The following is a 20,450-nucleotide window of genomic DNA, read 5'->3' on the forward strand; positions in this document are numbered from 1 at the left end:
GTGTCGGCCCCGAGGGAAAGCGAGATGAGGTTGGAGGAGGAGCAAGCAAAGGCCAAGGTTCTTCCGTTGTCCAACCAACCTTGACCCTGTCAATCGACACCTCATCGCTAATAACATCACACCATCGAGCACGTTCACGATACCGACTGTGTCACATTCGCGGGGACACGAGAACTTCAGTAGCGGGAGACCGCAGTCATGATAGCGCGGGGCTGAACGTACAGCACGATAGCCACACCGCGCGACTTGAAATAACCTGGAAGAGGCCACGATCATGAGCAAGTCAACAATGCTACAACGAAGCGAACCGATACAGTACGATGCGTCGTATGCGTGACGGAGAAGTCTCATGGCCAGTGGGGTGCAACAAATTGAAGGGCGAACAGCGAAGCATCGAATTCGGAGTTTGCTTGCCGTGCATCGCCCAAATGCAGTTGCTGCACTGTATGCACTGTAACACTGAAGCCTGTTACAAGAAGAGCACGATGACCATGCATTCGCAATATGTGCTGGCGAGATGGAGATGAGCTTGCCTTGACAGCACATCACAATATCGATGCGCGTTGCTCCGAGAATCGAAAACATCGTTGAAGGTCTACGGCCACATTCCCCTGGGTATCCTTCGCTCATGCCAATCATCACGTCCAAATATCCTGCTGAGTCCATCATCGAAGGCCATATTGTGCTCTGAATGTAGCACAGCCCAAGGCTCGTTCACAATATTGCGGTCCTCGAGGTATTGATTCCTGGTCATGGCGATATTGTAAGCAAAACTGCTCTTGACGATCCCGCCAAATACGCTGCAACGTTTGAGAACTTCCCAATCGACTAGGGCCTGCTGGTCCCATGACAGTTCGCTCAACGCTGAAGCTTCATGTGCTGGCAGCAGATCGGTTTTGGAGACGACAGCAATCGGCGGAACTTCAGTGGCAGCCTTCTGCTTCAGTCGCTTCACATCTTCGACATTGCCAGAAGCAACGTAGATGACTCGTAATTTGTGCTCCTTCGCGTGGCCAATGTACTCTTCCATCTGCGCAGTAGCATTCATGCCTTCCACATCCATCCACCCAGCATTCTTCGCGTCGTCTGCAGTCCTCAAATGCGCCCCATAGAATTGTCCTTTTGGCACGGCCTCACTTGGGTCCAATTCCAAACCAAATTTCTCGACCAACCTCCAAACCACCAATGCCGCCAACCCTCGATACATAGCCCCAACTTTCACCAACTGCCCAAAATTCCTCCTCAACCCCCTCGGCAAACTCCTCGTATCCACATCCCAAAGTGTCCTCCCCAAATTCACAACCACAACCTCTCCCTCTTCAGCCCGATTCAACATCTCAACACCCCCATACCTCCTCTTAAAATCCTCATTCCCACTCAACCAGCCCCTCAAAGCCTCCCAACACTTCTTCGCCGTATTCTCAAACCCCTCATCAACCCTCCTCGTCCGACTAGTCCAAACCCCCTCCACAGCAGGAACCATCTCCATCCCCTCCTCAATCTTATACACTTTCATCTCCGGACACGTCTTTCCCAACATATTCACTAACCACGCCTCATCAAACATAGCAGAAAATTCTTGCCTACCGCCCCAGACATTCGACAAATTATCTTCTTGTCTTGCAGCCATACCTGGTAGAATGATGGAGGCTCCCATTTCAATGGCTGTGAAAAGGAAGTCGAGAATATTGCCGCGGACATTTCCGATCCCGCCATTGGCGTCGTGAAGATTGGAGACGAGGTTTGGGTGCCAGGTGATGGAGGTGGAGTTGCAATAGGCGGCGAGTGGGGCTGGATCGAAAGGGTCGATGAGGTGGGTGGAGAGCCAGGTTTGGATGAAAGATTCGCTTGTCGAGAGTTGTGACGATGACGTGAAGGAGGTCGAAGGTAATTGTGGCTTGTCGAAGGTACTGCCACCGTAGGGATGCCTTGAGCGGTATTGGTAGGAGAAGAAGTAGAGAGGCAGTAGAGTAAGCGAGATTATTGCCGCGAGAGTTCGCGGCGAGGAAGTGTTCAAACGAGTCGTCTGGATCATTTTGAATGACTGGTATATCAATAATTTCTGTCGAAGTTCGTTTGTCTATCAAGTTCGAAGGTGCGCGCTGCTCGTCGATGATCAAAACTCCTTGCTTCATGCTGCCAACCTCATTCCGGTGCGACGCAAAGTCTCTCTGCACTCCGCAGGTTATCCTTTCCATCATAAATTCGTGAACACATTAGTCCAATAACGAATGCTGCCGTGCACCCTGTATTATGCATCGTTCCATGAAATCAAGAATCCCTCACTGTTTTATTCCCCGATTCACCTCTTCTCGGGTTGCCAGCTCCGTCGATGTTGTACACTGCCCGTCATAGGTATATCCGGATTGGGCGCCATGCTCCTTTGTAAACGCGCTGGCAGCGCGGATCCTTCTGTCTCCGCTATCGTGGCCATCATACTGCTATTCTCGCCATCTGTATCGGCCCGCTTCAACTGCTCGATGCGGTCTTTCATTTCAAACTTTTCCATGTTGGCCTCTGTCAGCGCTGTGGCCGTCCCGGGCGGCTCGCCTTGATGCGCATCGTCTCCCAGGCCTTTCCCGAGTTTCGTTTTGGGATCTTCGCCAGCTTCGATGAGTTCATGATCACGAAGAGACATGGCTTGTTCTTCTGCACGAATCTGCCTATCTGCACGCTCGGAAGTCGTTTCTGATGAGGCTGCGAATCGGTGGTTGTTCACGAACTCGAGCCTGTCCACTTCTGAAGACAAATGTTCCTGCGGCGTCACCAGATTGCTCGAAGCCTCGCTTCCAGTAAATGAGGTATTATGTTTCATGCCTGGCCGAGCTCGCAATAAGGCTGGATTGCTGTTCAGCTCGGCGCGCTTTCTCTTACCCTCAATAGCCCATTTGATCAGCATCTTCTCGAGGTTGACCTTCTTTACAGGCTTGGCGAGATAGTCATCCATGCCAGCTGCTTGACATTTTTCGCGGTCGCCTTGGATAGCGGAAGCAGTCATTGCGACAATTGGAGTGCCTTGCACGTCAGCATTGAGTGCGAAAGCCTTGTCGTTACGGATTGTCCAAGTTGCACGATATCCGTCCATGATCGGCATCTGTACATCCATCAATATCACACTCGGACGAGGTCGTTCAGATGAGGGAGCTGCCAGATATTCCAGTGCCTCTTGTCCGTTCCAAACAGCTCGTACTGGGAACCCGAGCTTCTTGATCGTTTTGAGCGCGATTTGTTGGTTGACAGGGTTATCCTCAACAACCAGCACTTGAGTATTCCGGCGCTCCTCCTCATTGAGGTCGAGGTCCATTGACTGGAAGTCTTGATGCGTGGGGAAGCCAGATATACCACTCATTGATTGGCCTCTCGCGTGTCCCGTTGGTGTGGAAGGGCCGCTAGGTCCATTATTGTCGCTTCCAGGACGTGAAACGGACAATTCCGATGCTAGCCGATCTGGTATAGACCCAAGATCCACCAAGGGAGAGTCCGTCGACGTTTGATATGGCGCCTTATTGAAAGGTATCCAGAATGTCGCTTTGGTGCCCACACCAAGTTTTGACTCAAGAGAGATACCACCACGCATGAGTTCAACCAGATTCTTGCTGATTGTGAGGCCGAGTCCAGTGCCACCAAACCGTCGTGCGGTCGAGCTGTCGGCTTGTGAGAAAGGTTTGAAGAGTTTCTGCCGGACCTCCTCTTCAATGCCTATGCCTGTGTCTTCTACGGTCTGTGATGGTGTCAACGCCGAAGCTGGAACAGCAGTGGGGTGGAGGAACTTACAAAGTGTACTTCGACAGCGTCTGCTGTTTCTCTTTTCGCTTTAACCCGCATAGTGACACTGCCCTCGCTGGTGAACTTGATAGAGTTCGTCAAAAGGTTGGTCATGACTTGTCTCACTCTGCCCGGATCACCAATCAATTTCCAATTCTGCAGTTGCTGAATGTCATCAATATATCGCAGTCCTTTGCGCTCAGCTGCGAAGCTCAGCATTTTGTTCACATCTCCGATCACAACAGACAGATCGAATTGTACTTCTTCAATGTCAAGTCGGCCAGATTCCACCTTCGAGAAATCCAGGATGTCATTGATGACAGTCAATAAGCCGTTTGCAGAGCGTTGAATGTTCTCGGCACATTCTCGCTGTTCCTTGGTCAACTTTCCAGATGCCGAATCGTCTTCGTCAAGAAGTAGCTCCGACATGCCAATGACTCCTGCGATCGGTGTGCGAATCTCATGAGACATATTGGCCAAGAACTGGCTCTTCATTTTGCTTGCCTCCTTTGCCGCCACACTTTGAGCCATCAATCTTGCATTTTCTCGGTTACGCTCGGCCACCTCATCGGCGGCTCGCTTCAACTCAGTCACGTCCAGGCTCACTCCGACCACGCCATCGATGTATGTCTCGCCTGCAATGCCGCCTGCTCTGTCCTGCCTCGTGAGAGGCACAAGCTTGGTACGGAAATGCTTCCCGGTCTGCTTCGTGACGGTCTCAATGATCTCTTCGGATTTGCGCTTCTCTAATATCCTTCTAATTGGCCTCTCAAAGGACTCTTGCTCATGCTTTCTGCCTTGCCGTTCGAAAATGTAGGAAATTGGCTTGCCGAGGTATTCGTGCCTTCTCTTGTGAATGTCAACGTCGGCCGGGTCGTCTGACATGGCTTGCCCTTCCGAAAGAGTCAAATTCAGGTCCGTATCGACGGCCCACAACGTAATGTTAGCATGTTCGATGACACGTTCCAGCTGCTGCCTGGTTTGTCTGGCCTCCTCTCGCGCTAGAACGAGATCATGAATGTCGGTGCAGGTGCCAAACCACTTCATAATGTTACCTTTTTCGTCTCTCATGGGCACAGCCCGTCCAAGCATCCATCGCATCTCCCCAGAAGCGCTTTTGCACCGGTATTCGGTGCGGTACTCGTCTCCGGTGGCCAGCGAATGGGCCCAGATCGGCTCTGCTATGGCAAGATCATCGGGATGAAAGGCATTGAGCCAGCCTTCTCCAACACTCTCTTCTACAGACAGGCCCGTGTACGTGTACCATGGATCGTTGTAGTAGTCATGCGAGCCGTCCGGAGTCGTCCGCCAAATCAGCTGAGGGATCATGTTACAAATGTTTTCGAATTGGCGTTCATTCCGTTCCCTCTGCACCGAGATGGTACGAGCATATCCAGTCACGTCATGGAAGAGAACGCAGCCGCCCAGGAACTCTCCCTTTTCGTCTAACAAGGGCTCTCCACTAGTGTCGAAAAGCAGGCGGCTGCCATCTTTCACGCTGTACATTCCAACGCGATAGTCTTTGAATCCGGCGCGCTCCCTCATCAGGCGCATGATGGGATAATCTTCGAGGGGTATTGTCTCTGCGAAATCGCCAGTGTAGAGCACAAAGCGGGACAGAAATTCCTTGGCTTGCTCTTGTGAATCATAGTCAAGGTGATCATCTGCGTAGGGAAAGAGCAATCGAATAGCAGCCTTATTGGGTACGCCAAAGGTTTCATCTTTCCACATTGCGTAGGCTGGCATGCTCATGCTATTGAGAAGAGCTTGTTTCAATTTGTTCGTTTTGGCGAACAAAGACGGCTCATTCGTTGCAGACTTCGTAGGAGGACCTCGAGGTGGAAACTCCGAGATCGATGGACTGGCGTAATTCGACGTTGGTGGACTCTTGACATGCCTAAGCGCGGACGTTGAACTGGAATTAGAGCTTGGACCAGAGTTATGAATATCCATGCTGGAATGCGCGCTACTCGGATAACTATGTGTTGTACGTGATACCGTCCGACTTGTTGTCTTGGCCGCTTCTGAAGATGAGCTGGAACTTGAGGTGCCTGACGTGGATGCTGTAAAGGTCAATGTATAATACTGTTCGTCTTCAGTGGCCCATATGCTGATGATCATGCGCGACTGAACGTGGTCACCGTCAGTGCCACCAAGAATAGGAAGGCCGCTCCTGGAGTCTCTGTGTGTTGAAAAGAGGACCTCAACGGCTGCATCGTGGACTTCAGCGCGTACACCAGAAGAATGGCTCAGACCAGAGGAGTGAGTCGTGTTAACAGAATTGGATCTCTTATGGAGTTTATCGCCTTCGGTCGGTGTGCTATCTTTATCCCGTCGCCTTCCATGATGAGTGTTCAGTTGCGTGGTGCTGCACTGGGCCTTTGAAGCATCATCCACTATTGAGTCGAGGAACTGGGTCCAAGAAATGAAGACCGCGCCGCCGTTCTGTAGCAGATCCATGCCCAGTTCTTCAATGGTCACGCCGTAAAGAATGTCGGTCGCGGACCTAATGTCACGACTCGCCAGGCGTTGCAATGGAGTCAAATCTTCGTCAAGTTCGTCGGACTTTGGCTCAGGATCGATGCCCAGCAGTCTTCCCATGGCTTCGTTCGCCAGGACGACTGATTTTTGACTCGACAGTACCATTACTGGCATCGGCAGGTACTGAAGCGCAGTAAAGGCCATGTCTGCTTTCAACTGGGCAGGAGGGATTCGAATGTTGAGCCGATTTGCCCCTCGACGAGACCCCAGCGAGCCCTGCGACATGGTGTCATCGTTGTAGCCATCGTCGGTGCCGTGAGCAGAGAAGTAGTCCTCTGCCGTTGCGATGCCATCGCTTGTGCCGTCTTCGCTCGCAGGCACGCGCATCTGTGTGTCCTCGAACGACACGCGCGCCATGTCGGTCCGACGCAGCTCTTCCGCCAAGTACTCGACTTCGTTGGTCGCACGCCTCTTCCTGGTGCGTCGGACCTCAGCGACAGGCGTCCGGTCCCTCTCTTCCATCCAGATCCCCTCGCGGGTGCCGGATCATCGAGGAGGCAGTGATGTCACGCGCCGGCTCGCGTCTACAGCGGTGGGCGAGGAGGCAATGGCTTCGTAGGTCGTAGGAACGGAATTTCAGGACAATGAAGAACAGAAGGGACACCGCCGCACCGCAACGCAGGAAAAACTGTAGCGGCGATAGTGGTATGGCGTCGCCGGCGGTGGGTATGTGGGAGGAGGGCGATCCCAGGCACGAAGCGAAGGTTTAACAGACCGCACTAGAAGCCATGTGGAAGACGGCTCGAAGCATCACGGAAGCACCGCTGACGACACGCCCCCCGTCATCGGCAGGCGGCGCAATGGGAAGATTTTGCACTCGAAGGTGGAATCGTTTTGTCCTCTCACGAAAGACGTTGTCGGAGGCAGCATAGCACCCTGATGTTGGATATGCCTAGGCGTTGCTCCCCATGGACTCGGGCACGAATTAGCTTGAGACAGACCGCGCCGATCTCCACGAGCACCCCGGTCGTCGCCGCATCGGGGCCTTTCTCGAAACGAGTGCTTAGGTGAACATCACTCGATCCAGACTCGACACGCCCGCCCACGTCGCGTGTCTGCCACCGCCTAGCCACGAACCAAACACTACCGTGGTACCGTCTGCACTTGCTGACTGGCGCTGTGGCTGCCGACGACATCAGCTTTGTCAGGTGTTTCGGCCGTTGTCCAGCATGTTCGAGCGTTGACGAGGCTGCCAGGTAGTACGCGTCTCCATTGCTGCAAGCAAACACATGACCTCTTTTCTTTGCTATTGACGTGCTTCCCGTTCTTCTACCTACAACTGACCGTGGCCGCTCGAAGATCCTGACACAAAATCACACGTCGGGCAGGAGCGGGCATGCGCCTTGCAGACCGCAAAGTGGCAAGTGGCGTTTTCGACTTTCAGAAACCGGCAACTAGCCAAGGCCATACTCTCCTTTACCAGCTCTTCGCTACTCAGCATACGCGTCTTATAATCTCTGGCGACCAGGAACATGTCCAGCTGGCGCCCGCCGGGCCCTCCGGGCAACCACCGACCCGCCTTTCCAGGAAACAACCGCACTCCTTCTGAAGGAGGGCCCAGCGGCGTACATCGCTCGTCTCCCATCCAATTCAAAGAGACCGAGTCACTCTTCAACACCTACGAACATCTCTCCGGACTCCCTCGGAGCGATGACGCTCTACTCTTACTCCGCAAGATTGCCTCCGTGGTCAAACCCATCATGCGAAAGCGAGGGTGGAAAGTCTCAGTCCTAGCCGAGTTCTTGCCTCCAGAGCCCAACTTACTAGGGCTCAACATCAACAAAGGCTACAAGATCTGCGTTCGTTTACGCTACCACAACAACCCAGACCTCTTCCTGCCGTTTGAAGAATGCGTCGATACCATGTTACACGAACTTTCACACAACGTCTGGGGGCCGCATGATTCGAACTTTCACAAATTGTGGGATGAACTCCGTGATGAGCATGAAGTTCTCGTTCGGAAAGGATACACTGGGGAAGGGTTCCTTGGCTCTGGCAATCGCCTCGGAGGGGCGTATGCCGGTCGTCCTCAATTACCGGCACACGAACTGCGTCGCCTGGCACGCGCGTCAGCTGAGAAGCGCAAAAAACAAGGTACACTGAGCAATGGGTCTGGTCAACGACTGGGCGGCACACCAATTCACCGCGGTCAAGACGTTCGATCAGTCATCGTCGACCAGATCACGAAGCGAAATAATGCGATGAGCGAAGTTAGTTGCGCTTCTGGACGCCAAGACGCTGGCAAACTTTCTCAGGAGAGCAGCGACAAGACATTCAAAACCAAAGCGGAAGAAGACGATGCCAACAATCGGGCAATCGCGCAGGCACTCTTTGAATTAATGGAGCAGGAAGAGGAGCAGAAATTGTTCTCAGAAGGTGGATTGAAGTGGAGTAAGGAAGCTGGACTCTACAGTGCGAACGAAGCTGGCAGTTCTTCGTCCGCCACCACAAGCAGTCACCCTAGTGAGGAAGACCAGCTGAAGTGGGCTCTCGCTGAGAGCACGGGAGTGTCTCCCGCTCAACCTACAGCTCTAACGCAGTGGACCTGCGAAATATGCACATGCATTAACCCTCTCCAGTTCCTGGCCTGCGATGCATGCGGCGTTGAGCGACCCCAGACTGCTCTCGTCAAAGAGAAGTCGAAATCTCGTAAACCGTCCAATCCGAGCCCGGGTGTCACACGGAAGCCGGTGCGGTCTTCACGAGATCTCAACGTGAAGCCACTACCGACCAAGACGGCAGCTGAGCGCTTTCCCACCAAGCAGCCAAACCCGAATGCCAGTATCGGGTGGCAGTGCAGCCGTTGCGGCACATTCATGGAGCACCAGTGGTGGACGTGCTCGGCCTGCGGACTGCTGAAAGACAGCTCTTGAGAGCCCGATCCGAGAGATGGCGCAAAGTGACAGTGCCGATCGTTTCTTGCGCGAGCCCTGTACAGGGGATGCAGTTGCTTTTCGGCCAGTTAGACGAGCGAAGATACCCATGCAATGACATTGACAGCTGCCGAACGTCTTCAATCGGCTGCTGCTGCTCCAGAATCGTCGCCATAGCCAGAAACCTTGTGTGCTCCAGGTCCAGCAGTGCCATTTGCGACTCGCGCTGCATGGGCAAGCTTCTTCTGCTGCCTCTTGCTCGGCGGCTTTTCCATCCCGTCTCCAGTCGGCGTGTCCCCATCCGCCTTCCTCTTCAGCCCATGCTGCTCATTCTGCTGGTGTGCACCGTCTTTCTTCGCACCTTGCTTCTGCTTCTCACTCCGTTTCTGAGCCTGCTTTTCCCTGATCCCTACCTCCACCTCCTTCGGCTTCTCCCCACTATATACAATATCAATTGCCCCTCTGTATCCCGTCCTCTTCAACTTCCCACTAACAACAACAGTTCTGGCCTCTTTACTCACAGCCTCGTACCCTCTCTCTTGACCAAGCCCCCAGACCGCAGCCAAATTTGATGCGTCCCAAGGCCCTCTGCAACCCACTGCCCCAGTCCTAGCCTCCACTCCAGAGCTGATAATCAAGCCTCTTCCTCTTGTCGCCCGGACCAGCTGTGTCGCATTACTGATCACATTCCTCCTTCCTTGAGCATCACCCAATAACCCACCCGAATAGCATATCTCGATTTTCTTCCCAGACTGTATTGCGACAGAGAGCATTTTGTGCTTGAAATGCGTTCCGAAACGTTGTGTGAGATCGATACTGATTATATCGCAATCCATGCTACTGCATGCTAGACTCAGGGTCTTTTCATCGACGGGGCGGAGAGCGAGCAGATCATAGTTGGATGCGAGAGCTGTGAGGCGGGCATTGGGATGACCAGATTCGGAGAGGACAAGAGTCAGGCGTCGAAGGATGGTGAGTTTGGTGGGTAAAGATTTGTGAGTTTGTTGGAGTTGAGACTCTGTAGGAATTGGATTGTTGAGGTCTGTGGGTAGTTTGCCAGAGATAGTGTGGTTCAGCGCAACAACGTTGTAGCCGAGTTCATGGAGGAAGGCGAGGGTGCGTGGAAGATTCGGATCGGAGGGCACCCATTGGACGTTAAGGTCGTAGAACATGTTGGAGGTCGGCGGTTGATGAGCTGGGCGAGCTCATTGCTGTGAGGTCAGCTTGTCGGTGATGCTTGTGAAAGAGTCAAGAATTGTCGGAAGCTCTGATGCAGATCTGCGGAGCTGGGTGCGGCAGTGGATCCGCTCGGCAAGAAGTACCGATTGGTTGACTGCTGGCAGGGGGACATCTCCCGTGGGACTTCAACTTTCCGCTGAACCACCTCCGGGTAGAAATGCTGCACAGGGTCATTCAAGCCCATTAAAGCTGGAGAAGTTGACGATATGCTTCATACGTTCCTAGCTGCGAGGTCTATTCCACACAATTTATTATCCAAACTGCGAGAATCTCATTGCCTCCTGGGTTCTAACGCGTGGGCTCTTGTTTTTAGCTTCGTCAAAGTCGAAGGGGCCGTGGAGACCAGCGGACCAGGCCCGGAGTCACGCGAGAGATCGAGCAAACTGAACACCTCGAGCGGCTCACTTGACCCAACTCCATGATCATGGCATGAGTGAAGCACGTGCCAAGTCCATGAAAATGAGACACCAGATGGCAAAGTTCTACTTTGCTGTGCCAAATGAAATGTGCAGTCGTCCTTGATACTCCCTGGACAGCTACCGGCCAATCGGACTCAGCTCTAAAGTCAGGCGCGTGCCTTCGCTCGTTACTACCCAGGCAGTGGTCAGGCGTCGCTGCCTTATGAGCAATTTCCAACGCAACTGCTTCAGGAATACGGAAGCACAGCAATCGCGGGTTCACTTGAAAGGTACCTGGTAGATTGAGCTTGCTCTCCGACTCATTTCATTTCCAGCTTCGCATGTCAATGACAGAGCACAGTATTTTCTGCAATCATCACCAACTTCCAGCACCAAGCCCACTTCACAATTAACATCGACACTTTCACCCCCAAAATGCCGATGCCCAAGGCCTTCCTCGACGACTTCCCACGAGAGATTCGGGACGAGATCTACAACGTGCCCATCAAGAAAGGCCAATCTCCTGACGCACTCTACCATGACACCTGCATCGTGATGAGAGGTGATATCTTCTCAGGCTACTCTGGCCCAGGTGACAGATTCCGCGACATGGGTTACGCCGACTGGAAATACCGGCTCATCGGTAGACAAATCGACGAGGAGTTCACAGCATGCATGTCGAGATTCGTGCCGCTCCATCTACAAGGATTCCTTGAGAGAAGCGGGAGCGAGTATGATTTCGAAAAGGGCTCGCTGGACAAGATCTTGCCGGTGGAAGGCAAGCCGATCAAAATTTACCAAAGGTGGCATGGACCGGAAAAGTCGAAGGGAATTTTCATCAAGGCGAATCTTACGGCTCCGCAGCCCGAGCCCGTTGAGGAGTCTCAGTTCCGAGATGATGGTATAGATCATTTCGATCCATCGTTGGATTGGGATTGGGGAGAGCTCGCAAACTCGCCACCCACTGATCCTTCGCCGGAGGTTGAGGACGAGATAGCACAACGTCAGAGCGAAGAAAACGCTCCTGGGTCAAATGATGATGGAGGTGCAGCTCACAGCTCAGAGAGCTTAGATACCACCACGACTCCTGCCTCCGCCGGCCAGAATCCAGTCTTCGACGGCTCTTCGCCTGATGAGCTAGAGCCTACGCCGTCAAGTGATCCCAGTAATCCCAGTGATCACTGGGGTCACTGGCCTAGTGATCCGCCGCTAGAGGTTCTTCAGTTCTCCACAGAAGGATTGAAGGAATTTTGCCGGCGAATATCGCTTCTCGACAAGACGCAAGATCTGGTTATCGAACTTCACACCAGCGATTGGAATTGGTCGCCAAGCGACCAGTCTGAAGCACTTTTCCAGGCTCGCAAAACGGTTCTCGACGCAAAGGTGACGAGCATCGAGAGTATTCCGCACTGGCACCGCTACTGCGTGCAAGTCGGCGACCTCGCCGTCTTCGCCAGCCGTAGGGTTGGAAATTCAGTCACGGGGTCACCGGTTTATCGTGTCACGTCAGAGACGAATGAAGATTGGCGAACTGATGCGCAATACCGCAAACTGGTCAGCGACCTCAGGATCGATTATCAAACCGTCGATTGACGGGGCTGAGCGATGATCAGATGGTGCTGCGAGCGGGTGGACGCGTCCGGGGGATCTTTACCCTGCGCCTTGAGCACGCCAGCTCTTCGGCAGCACGACTGAGGGCTTGGCAGATGAAGCGTTGATGGTTCTGCGCATAAATGAGGATGTGGCCGTAGCTCGACACTTCGGATGCTGCTCGAAGCAAGGCCTCCCCAGTAGCAGTAGCCAATGTAGCTTATGACGGAGCGGTCCTCATTTCCTCCATCACGTCTTCTCTCGGTGCCGTATCACAAATCTCGCCGCAGTCTTTGCATTTTCTCGCTTCCTCGTTGGCCTTGAAAGCATTCACTGCATCCTTGATTTGTGAGCCCAGGTCTGTACAATGGAAGCTCGCCTCGTGGACCTGGCTCCCACAGCCCTGGCAGTACCATCTCAATTTGTCTACACTTCCTTCTGGCCGTGGCTGCTCAATCACAACGCCCACAGTATCTGCAAACCGGACAGGATTATGCGGAGTATTTCCGGGCAACAGGAACATCTCGCCTTCATTGATGTATATGTCCTTGAATGTGTCTTTGCCGTCAACCTTTTGAATTGTTTTCAGGAGCATGCGGCCTTTGTACTGGTAGAAGAATTCGGGAGTGGTGTTGATGTGGTAGTCTGTGCGAGCGTTGGGGCCACCGACAACCATGACAGTCAGTGGGTCATTGTACACGCAGAAATTGTTGATCGGTGGCTTGAGGAGATGTGAATTCTCGTTGAGCCATTTTGGGAGGTTGAGAGGTGGGAGGAGCGCATTCGGCGTGGTCGTTGTAGTGGCATAGTGGCGGCTTGGGAGGCGTTGGTGTGCGATGCTCGCTCGTGCTACTGTTGGAGCGACATGTCGTGTGGGAGCTCGTGCTGCTGCAACAAGCGGCCGTCTGAAGGCTTGCATTGCGGCGTCCTGCAACCCTCGGTTTGAGGCGGATACCAGCTTTATCTGCGAAAAGATGGGCGGAACACTAGACCTTTCTGCAGAAGCCCGTATCTTCGTTGGATGAGTCTCGCTGTCATCGTGCAATTGTTCATCTTGTCGATGTCATCGCTGACACGGGCTCGGGAGCAATGTCCGGTATCGCCGAGGCGGGGTTACCCGGCATCCAACCTCCTTCCCTTCCTTCATGAATTTGTGCTTAGAACATCAAAGTGTCGTCCGCCGACTGACAAGGAAGACAGCCGACTTCGCTTTTTCGAGCAAAAGTAGGCTGTAAGCGCCTGGTCCGGTCGATTGTTCTGCACCGCCTTCAGCACCAACGGGCGCCTTGCATGTGGCACAGCAGCGGCTATGCTACGAACAAACGTGATCCAACACACAGAGCGACCCCTGCCCAGCCAATTCGAGCATCAGTCGATCCATGACTGTCTCAATTAATGCTTCAGGAGCACCAGATCCAATACAAAGCCCAACGCGAACACTCGGGATTCTCCCCTGGAGTCTGAAAGCATCGAGAAGCGGGAACGTGGGACAGTGCGTTTGCCGCCTCGATAAGTCCAGCATCAGCGTCGAATAGGACGAGATACACGCTCCTTCTTGAAGCCTGGCTAACATAGGGGCGCAGGCACTGTGCGTGACCATTCAGACCCTTCACAAAGGCGAGGTACGAATAGTATTGGCTACGAGTGTCCGGCCGTATCGTCCGGGGTGGACATGCACCTGCCAGCGGCATGTAAACGCGATGCTCAGGCGCTGGTGACTTATGATACTGTTGACCGCACGGAGCACGCCATTGATTTCATTGATGAAGAGAAATAAATAGCAAATGCCATCAGCCATTTCCTCGCCCTCGATACATCTCTACACTCCGAACCGAACCAACAATAACTATACAGACCCCAACATGTCAGCTCAGAACCAGCTTCCTAGCCTTCACGTGGACAAACTTCGAGTTGTTGCACATACGATGGGGCCAGTAGTCCCTGGTGGTCAATTGAGTCAGAACCATTGGTCTATCTATCTCATTCTGGCCAATGGAGCAGGCTCCGTCCGATTCAGCATGACAGCAGACGACAGAAATCCCAAGAATGAGCAAGGCATCTTCAATGTCACACAGCATAATTACCAAGTCACAAACAGCTGCGTTCAGTTCTGGGATTTTCCGACTCGTGCCAATCTCACTGTGGGCGCCTTTCTTCGCAACATTGGAGAACATGGCCGCCAACGGTACCGTATGACGAGCAATGGTACTGGCTGCCGTTATTGGGTGTAAGCAACCTCTCCGAAAGTGGCCAAGGTTGGAACAAAGCTAACGAAATCAGATCGTGTCTCATACACGACTTCAGTCAAGCTGCATTTCTCAGCCCAGATGCATACGAATTTCTCCAGAGTGTGATACAATACAATTACTCGCGCCAACAGACGCCTATATACTTGCCTATGCAGACTGGTTCTTTTTACTAGACCGTGGTAGAACAGATGACAGTTGCGAACAAATTACGGAGGAACATTCCATGTTCTTGCCAAAGCTTAACAACGTCATATGTATGAGTCATCAATGCGGAGCCGCTATCGTGGCCTCTAGCATACTGTACATTCCCGTCTGCTCTTGTCGTACCTCCTAGCCTGTGCCAGACAACTTCGGAGCCCGCCACAACGCCAATTCTCCACATGCCGCAATGGAGCCGGACTTCACCAGCAAAGACTCTCAAAGCCACATCCGAGAACTGTGCCATGCCGCGAGAGAAACCAGATTGAATGTCATCAGTCCTCCGGAAACCACCAATCTGGTTGTCAAATTGACGGCCAATCTTGCTGTTAAATGCGGGCCTGGGGTCACGAGAGCAGAAGCCTACGCGCTGAAGTTCGCGACGGAACACCTGGATTCAAGCATCGTGCGTGTGCCTTCATTCGTCCAATTCTTCGCAGACGATGCAGATATTTGGCCCACTGGCTACCTTGTTATGGCTTTCGTAGACGGAAACACGCTTGAGGGAAGTACAATTGACGACGTGAGCATCGCTCGGAAAGTCTTACGAGCTATGCAACACATCCATAGCTTCACCGGCACAGTACCTGGTCCATTGGATCGAACTTCTGCGCGTGGTCTGCTCTGGTCTGACTATGGCGCTGGTCAGCCCTTTGAGTCAGTCAGGAAATTACAGGAGTATCTCGACACCAGGCTTGCGAATTTCGGACCAAGCATTCCACGAATCGACATAACCGAGTCTGCATTGTGCTTTTGTCACATGGACATTTCTCCCCGGAACATGGTTTTGGACGACCAAGGTCATCTATATCTCCTAGACTGGGGTTTTGCAGGCTTCTACCCATCGATCTTCGAGCTGTGGTCAATCGCGTTCGAAGACCACATCAGACCTCATCCGCTCATGCTTCACCTTACATCCCTACTGCAGGACACTGCTACTCCAAGGCAACTGGACGAGGTGCAAGCTTTGAACAGGGTATACGCAGCAAATCAGCGTTATTCATTGTACGTGTCACACGTTGCCAAAGGCTCAATTGAGAACTGACAGTCTTCAAAGCCATAATCCCGATCGAGAGGCGGAGACACGCTCCATACTGGAGGCTGCCGGCATCCAGCTCTAAGCTATGAATCGATCAGTTCGAAAATGAGACCATAAGAGACATGCCAGTATTCATCCACGTGTTGCAATTATGGGTTCCAGCAATATCGGCAACAACTCAGACGCATCGCCCTCGAAAAACCAGTCGCCATCTCGGAGGCCAGCTTGCCGCTTAACATTGGCGTCCGCGTTCAGGACGCAAATTCGCGCCCCACGAGCCCGAGCCACATTGATGTAGCCCGCCGCCGGGTAAACCTCCGCCGACGTCCCTACAACAAGCATGATGTCGATACCGTCAGGTCTGCTGAAGCATTCTCTCACCATCTCCAAGATGCCGGCATCCAGCTTCTCACCATACCATACGACGCCTGGCCGCAGAGGAAGATTGCATTGTGGACAACCTGCAACCTCTAGATCCTTGCCACTGCGATCTTGTTGACAGCATATCCCATTGTTCGTCGTCGCCGAATCGCCACTTTCCAAAAGTTTCGTGGAGGCATTCGCAAGGTCTCTCGATGAGTATCCACAGCCGATGGGATCTGAACACCGTACGTCGAATAGTGTCCCATGTAGTAGAATTAGCTGGCTGAGAGGATGTCCAGCGCGTTCGCTCAGACCATCAACATTCTGGCTCAGGGTAGTCCACCCGGCATTCCGCTTCGACGCTTCGGCAAGCGCATAATGGCCAGCATTTGGATGCACGTCAAGAGCATCTTGACGTCGCTGAGCATAGAACTGCCATACGCGGCGAGGATCACTGGCGAAGGCCTCTGGAGTAGCAAGCGTAGCTGCTTCATGGACACTCCAGATCCCATCAGTGCTGTTGAAAGTGCTCAGGCCTGAAGGTGCGCTCAGTCCGGCTCCGACAAGTGCCACGATCGAAGTCGCTTTCGCCAAGCACTCTTGAAATGATAACAGATCTGATGAAGCGTGCGTCGGCCGCGCGAAGTTGTTCATGATACCAGGAAGAGAAGATGCGGCACAGCTAAGGTGGACCTGGACGCTTACTTAAGCAAGGGTATGTCAACGACCGGTCCTTCTTCGCGTCGGCCTCCGCCTCTTTTCCGACTGTCTCGTCCTCATGCCCTTCTCAGCAAGCTGGGTACTGGCGCCCAGAATAGCTTACAAAATGCAAAGGCGAACCAGACCGAATCGCTTGCAGCCTGAGGCACTGCGCCGCACTCATGCAGACACGAAACCAGCTATTGGCGCGTAGCTATCTGGCCCGCCTATGGCTTGGCACTTACTGCACTTCTTGCACGCTCGGCGAGCCTTGCCGATGCACTCTATGAGCTGGTGACAGCGATCATTAGCGAGCGCTACGCATGCTAGGCCGACAGATCTGGCAACCTCTGATCCGCTCTCGGGCATGAGGCACAGCGGCGGTTACGCAGCTGGCAGAGTCTGAATCAGTCCAGTCGAAAAGGTGCTCCTCGGCGGCTTCCCTTCATTTGGAGCCCGCCGTGTCTGGGACTTATATTTGGCATCTCTAACCGGGACTGTAATGCAGGCGAGGTCGGGCCAGTGCTCGAAGCCATCATTCAATGCAGCAAGCCACCCCCTTCTCAAGGGTGTTAGGTTTCGAACAACGAGCGTGGACCTGCCAACGGTTGGTTCAGCAGCCATTCTCAACATTAAAGACAGCAGTTCCCAATGTCCCGCGTCTGAGGTCGCCGCCGGCAGCCCGGGGCGCTAGACTGTGAATGGGACATGGCTGACCGGACGGTACAGTGACCCAACCTGGCCTCGAATTGCAGAACTGCTGCCTTGCTGACTAACCGATGCCCTATCTCAGAAGGTATAAGTACTCGAGAAGGATCTCTGCATCAAATTTCATATAGCACTATCTTCCTAATCTTTGCGCTGGTCTGCAATCTCGTTTCCAACATTACATCTCTCAGCCTGGCCGCCGTGACCGAAAATCTCGATATGTCTGCCTTCAGAGATCTGGACAATGGCCTCCCTTTAGTCGCCTCAGCCGAGCAGAACGAGCTCATGGATGCCATCGACAGACTGCGCCCACTGTCACTGCAGCACGAACTCGAACTTCCACAACTGATCGTCTGTGGCAAACAGTCGTCAGGCAAGAGCTCGGTGCTGGAAGCTATATCCCATATTCCGTTCCCCATAGGCAGAGAGACGACCACAAGGTTTGCGACCGAACTCGTACTGAGGAACGCTTCAGACGAGAACATTTCTGCATCAATAGTCCCCTCTGCAGGAACTTCGACAGCCGACCTTGCAATTCTTCGTGAATTTGACCCAGATGTGCAAAGACTCTCAGATTTCTCCCGGGTCCTAAGGGAGGCAAGTGATCATCTCAAAAGGCTTGTACCTCCTGGCAAACTCTCATCTCACAGGCTTCGGATCGAGCTCTCTGGTCCGCAACAACCGCACCTCACTTTAATCGACATGCCGGGTCTGATGTTGAATGCGACCTCTGGGTTCACAGAATCGGACATCGAATCTGTCAGAACCGTCATGAAGGAATATATGCGGCAGCCAAAAAGCATTATCTTGGCACTTATGCCAGCGTCTGATGATCTGGCTGATCACGAAGTTCTTCAGTTTGCGGCTGAAGCAGATCCGGAAGGTGTCCGGACTCTCGGCATTTTGACCAAACCCGATCGTATAGAAGACGACGAGAGCCGCGCGGTGCGTATCAAGGTAGTTCAGAATGAGGAAATCCCTCTGAAGCTTGGGTGGCATGTCTTGCGCAACCTTGGCCCAGGAGTTGAGACTAGATCCGCTGAAGATCGCGATCGAGAAGAGGCTGACTTCTTCGCTGATCCGGGCTCAGTGTGGTCCACAGTCGCACCTGCCAAAAAAGGCGTCGCTGCGTTGCGTGCAAGACTTCGAAGCATACTCTTGCGCAGCATTGCGGATACACTTCCAGCGCTGACCAGCGAAATTGAACTCCGGATTAGTGCATTGGACCAACATTTGATCATGCTTGGACCACCACGTATGACCTCTAACGAACAGCTTTCCTACCTCGATAACATATCTCGAGAAATGTCAACCCTAATCGATCAGGCATGCAAGGGAACATACGATGAGCCTTTCTTCACATCTGCGTTGACAAACGATGGCAATAATGCGAGGCTACTTAGAACCAGGATTCGGGACCTCTACGATGATTTCTACCAACACATGATCGATGATGGCCAGCTCTACCACATCGTGGATGGCGAGACTCGGACGTGCTCTGTACACGATCGGTCCGTTCACAGTGGCGAGATTGTGCTCGGACGGACAACCTCGCCTCTATGTGTCAGCTATCAAAATATGGCCAAAGCTGTACTGCACTACATTGGCCAATTCCGAGCACAGGAGTTGGATGGCGAACCTCCAGCAGTCGCGATTGGGCAAGTTTTCAGACTGATGGCAACACCTTGGCAGCACCTTGGAGATGCATTAGCGATCCGTTGTATTGATGCAGCACGATACTTTTTCTGCTCCGCATTGAATGCATGTGCCCCTTCGCATACTGCCAATGCTATCTACGAAAGAATGGTCGCAAGTCGCTTCGAGAGTTGCCGGGAAAGGGTGCGCCTAAAGGTCAAGGAGCTCACGACACCGTATCAGTCACCATTCCCAATCACCAAAAATCCTCTGTATCGTTCGAACCTACGAAGCTACGATCTCAAAGCCATTGACGAGACTGCTCGGCTAGAGGGGCCCCTGCGCAACATAGAAGAAGCTGCAAATCTCGCTCGCCGGCCGGAACACAATGTATTGAACGCTGCTGCTGTGTACTACGAGGTAAGAATGTTCCCCCAAATGATGATACCTGCTTATGGATACTCAGATTGCCGTCCACACATTTATCGACAACATCATGACGTTGGCTATAGAAAACTGCATCATGACTCCGCTCAAGGATATGTTCAACGTTCGAAAGGCACTACAGCTGGACGACGCGTCCTTCGCAGCTATCACTGCTGAACCTAATGAGGTAGTGACCAGCCGGAAAAGTTCTGCCGAAGATTTGCAAGTGTTTACGGAGGTACTCGAAGTTTGCAACAGACACAAATTCTTCGCAGGTAAGCTCAAGCCTGGATGCTGACCATACAAATGTCACTAACATACTCAGGCACCAACTCCCTGGAAGAAGATTCGAGCGCGGATCATGTGCAATTGAACAACATCCATCGTGCAGCTACTCCCACCACGAGCCCAGCCAAGCTCCGAGCAAGCAGTGACGGTCTGCTGGCTGTCTCCAGACAAGATGCTGCAATGCGAACGCCCCCAAGAACCCCAGAAAATGACGCACGCGAGCGCGGCACAACGCTCGGAATGCCTTTGCCCCAAGACGAGAGTTCTGCTGCTATTCGCGATTTATTCGACCCAGATTTTGATGCGAGCAGCACACCTCAAATTGACCAAAACGAACACTTGGGCCTGCCGCACAATGGTACCAGAACTGCTCAGCGCCGTCAGCCACAACACCGAGGTATCTTTACAAATAACAACATTTAGGGCTGCCGGCGGCATC

At 53.0% G+C, this 20,450-nt stretch overlaps 9 protein-coding genes across 9 annotated transcripts; 4 read left to right on the forward strand and 5 right to left on the reverse strand.

Moving 5' to 3' along the window:
- Window positions 1–595: 595 nt before the first annotated feature.
- Window positions 596–2,035, reverse strand: RHO25_005953 (uncharacterized protein; the record flags this gene model as incomplete). The annotated part of the gene is made up of 1 exon (XM_023596818.1): window positions 596–2,035. The coding sequence occupies one exon, from the start codon at window positions 2,033–2,035 to the stop codon at window positions 596–598; it is 1,440 nt and encodes a 479-aa protein (XP_023452010.1).
- A 267-nt stretch (window positions 2,036–2,302) lies between these two features.
- RHO25_005954 (uncharacterized protein) lies at window positions 2,303–6,768 on the reverse strand (the record flags this gene model as incomplete). Its single annotated transcript, XM_023596819.2, has 2 exons — window positions 2,303–3,721; window positions 3,775–6,768. The coding sequence occupies 2 exons, from the start codon at window positions 6,766–6,768 to the stop codon at window positions 2,303–2,305; spliced, it is 4,413 nt and encodes a 1,470-aa protein (XP_023452201.1).
- Window positions 6,769–7,778: 1,010 nt separating this feature from the next.
- RHO25_005955 (uncharacterized protein) lies at window positions 7,779–9,179 on the forward strand (the record flags this gene model as incomplete). The annotated part of the gene is made up of 1 exon (XM_023596820.2): window positions 7,779–9,179. The coding sequence occupies one exon, from the start codon at window positions 7,779–7,781 to the stop codon at window positions 9,177–9,179; it is 1,401 nt and encodes a 466-aa protein (XP_023452198.1).
- Window positions 9,180–9,319: 140 nt separating this feature from the next.
- Window positions 9,320–10,351, reverse strand: RHO25_005956 (uncharacterized protein; the record flags this gene model as incomplete). Its single annotated transcript, XM_023596821.2, has 1 exon — window positions 9,320–10,351. One exon carries the CDS (start codon window positions 10,349–10,351, stop codon window positions 9,320–9,322), a length of 1,032 nt encoding a protein of 343 aa, XP_023452460.1.
- A 900-nt stretch (window positions 10,352–11,251) lies between these two features.
- Window positions 11,252–12,409, forward strand: RHO25_005957 (uncharacterized protein; the record flags this gene model as incomplete). The annotated part of the gene is made up of 1 exon (XM_023596822.2): window positions 11,252–12,409. The coding sequence occupies one exon, from the start codon at window positions 11,252–11,254 to the stop codon at window positions 12,407–12,409; it is 1,158 nt and encodes a 385-aa protein (XP_023452446.1).
- Window positions 12,410–12,626: 217 nt separating this feature from the next.
- On the reverse strand, window positions 12,627–13,325 carry BNA1 (3-hydroxyanthranilic acid dioxygenase; the record flags this gene model as incomplete). The annotated part of the gene is made up of 1 exon (XM_023596823.2): window positions 12,627–13,325. The coding sequence occupies one exon, from the start codon at window positions 13,323–13,325 to the stop codon at window positions 12,627–12,629; it is 699 nt and encodes a 232-aa protein (XP_023452859.1).
- Window positions 13,326–14,331: 1,006 nt separating this feature from the next.
- RHO25_005959 (uncharacterized protein) lies at window positions 14,332–15,974 on the forward strand (the record flags this gene model as incomplete). The annotated part of the gene is made up of 4 exons (XM_023596824.2): window positions 14,332–14,633; window positions 14,687–14,814; window positions 15,000–15,858; window positions 15,911–15,974. The coding sequence occupies 4 exons, from the start codon at window positions 14,332–14,334 to the stop codon at window positions 15,972–15,974; spliced, it is 1,353 nt and encodes a 450-aa protein (XP_023451745.2).
- Window positions 15,975–16,024: 50 nt separating this feature from the next.
- RHO25_005960 (uncharacterized protein) lies at window positions 16,025–16,909 on the reverse strand (the record flags this gene model as incomplete). The annotated part of the gene is made up of 1 exon (XM_023596825.2): window positions 16,025–16,909. One exon carries the CDS (start codon window positions 16,907–16,909, stop codon window positions 16,025–16,027), a length of 885 nt encoding a protein of 294 aa, XP_023452854.1.
- Window positions 16,910–17,881: 972 nt separating this feature from the next.
- Window positions 17,882–20,434, forward strand: RHO25_005961 (uncharacterized protein; the record flags this gene model as incomplete). Its single annotated transcript, XM_023596826.2, has 3 exons — window positions 17,882–19,717; window positions 19,764–19,998; window positions 20,049–20,434. 3 exons carry the CDS (start codon window positions 17,882–17,884, stop codon window positions 20,432–20,434), a joined length of 2,457 nt encoding a protein of 818 aa, XP_023452855.1.
- Between the last annotated feature and the right edge of the window lie 16 nt (window positions 20,435–20,450).

Source organism: Cercospora beticola, chromosome 4 (assembly GCF_033473495.1).
Source record: "Cercospora beticola chromosome 4, complete sequence".
Taxonomy (NCBI): domain Eukaryota; kingdom Fungi; phylum Ascomycota; class Dothideomycetes; order Mycosphaerellales; family Mycosphaerellaceae; genus Cercospora; species Cercospora beticola.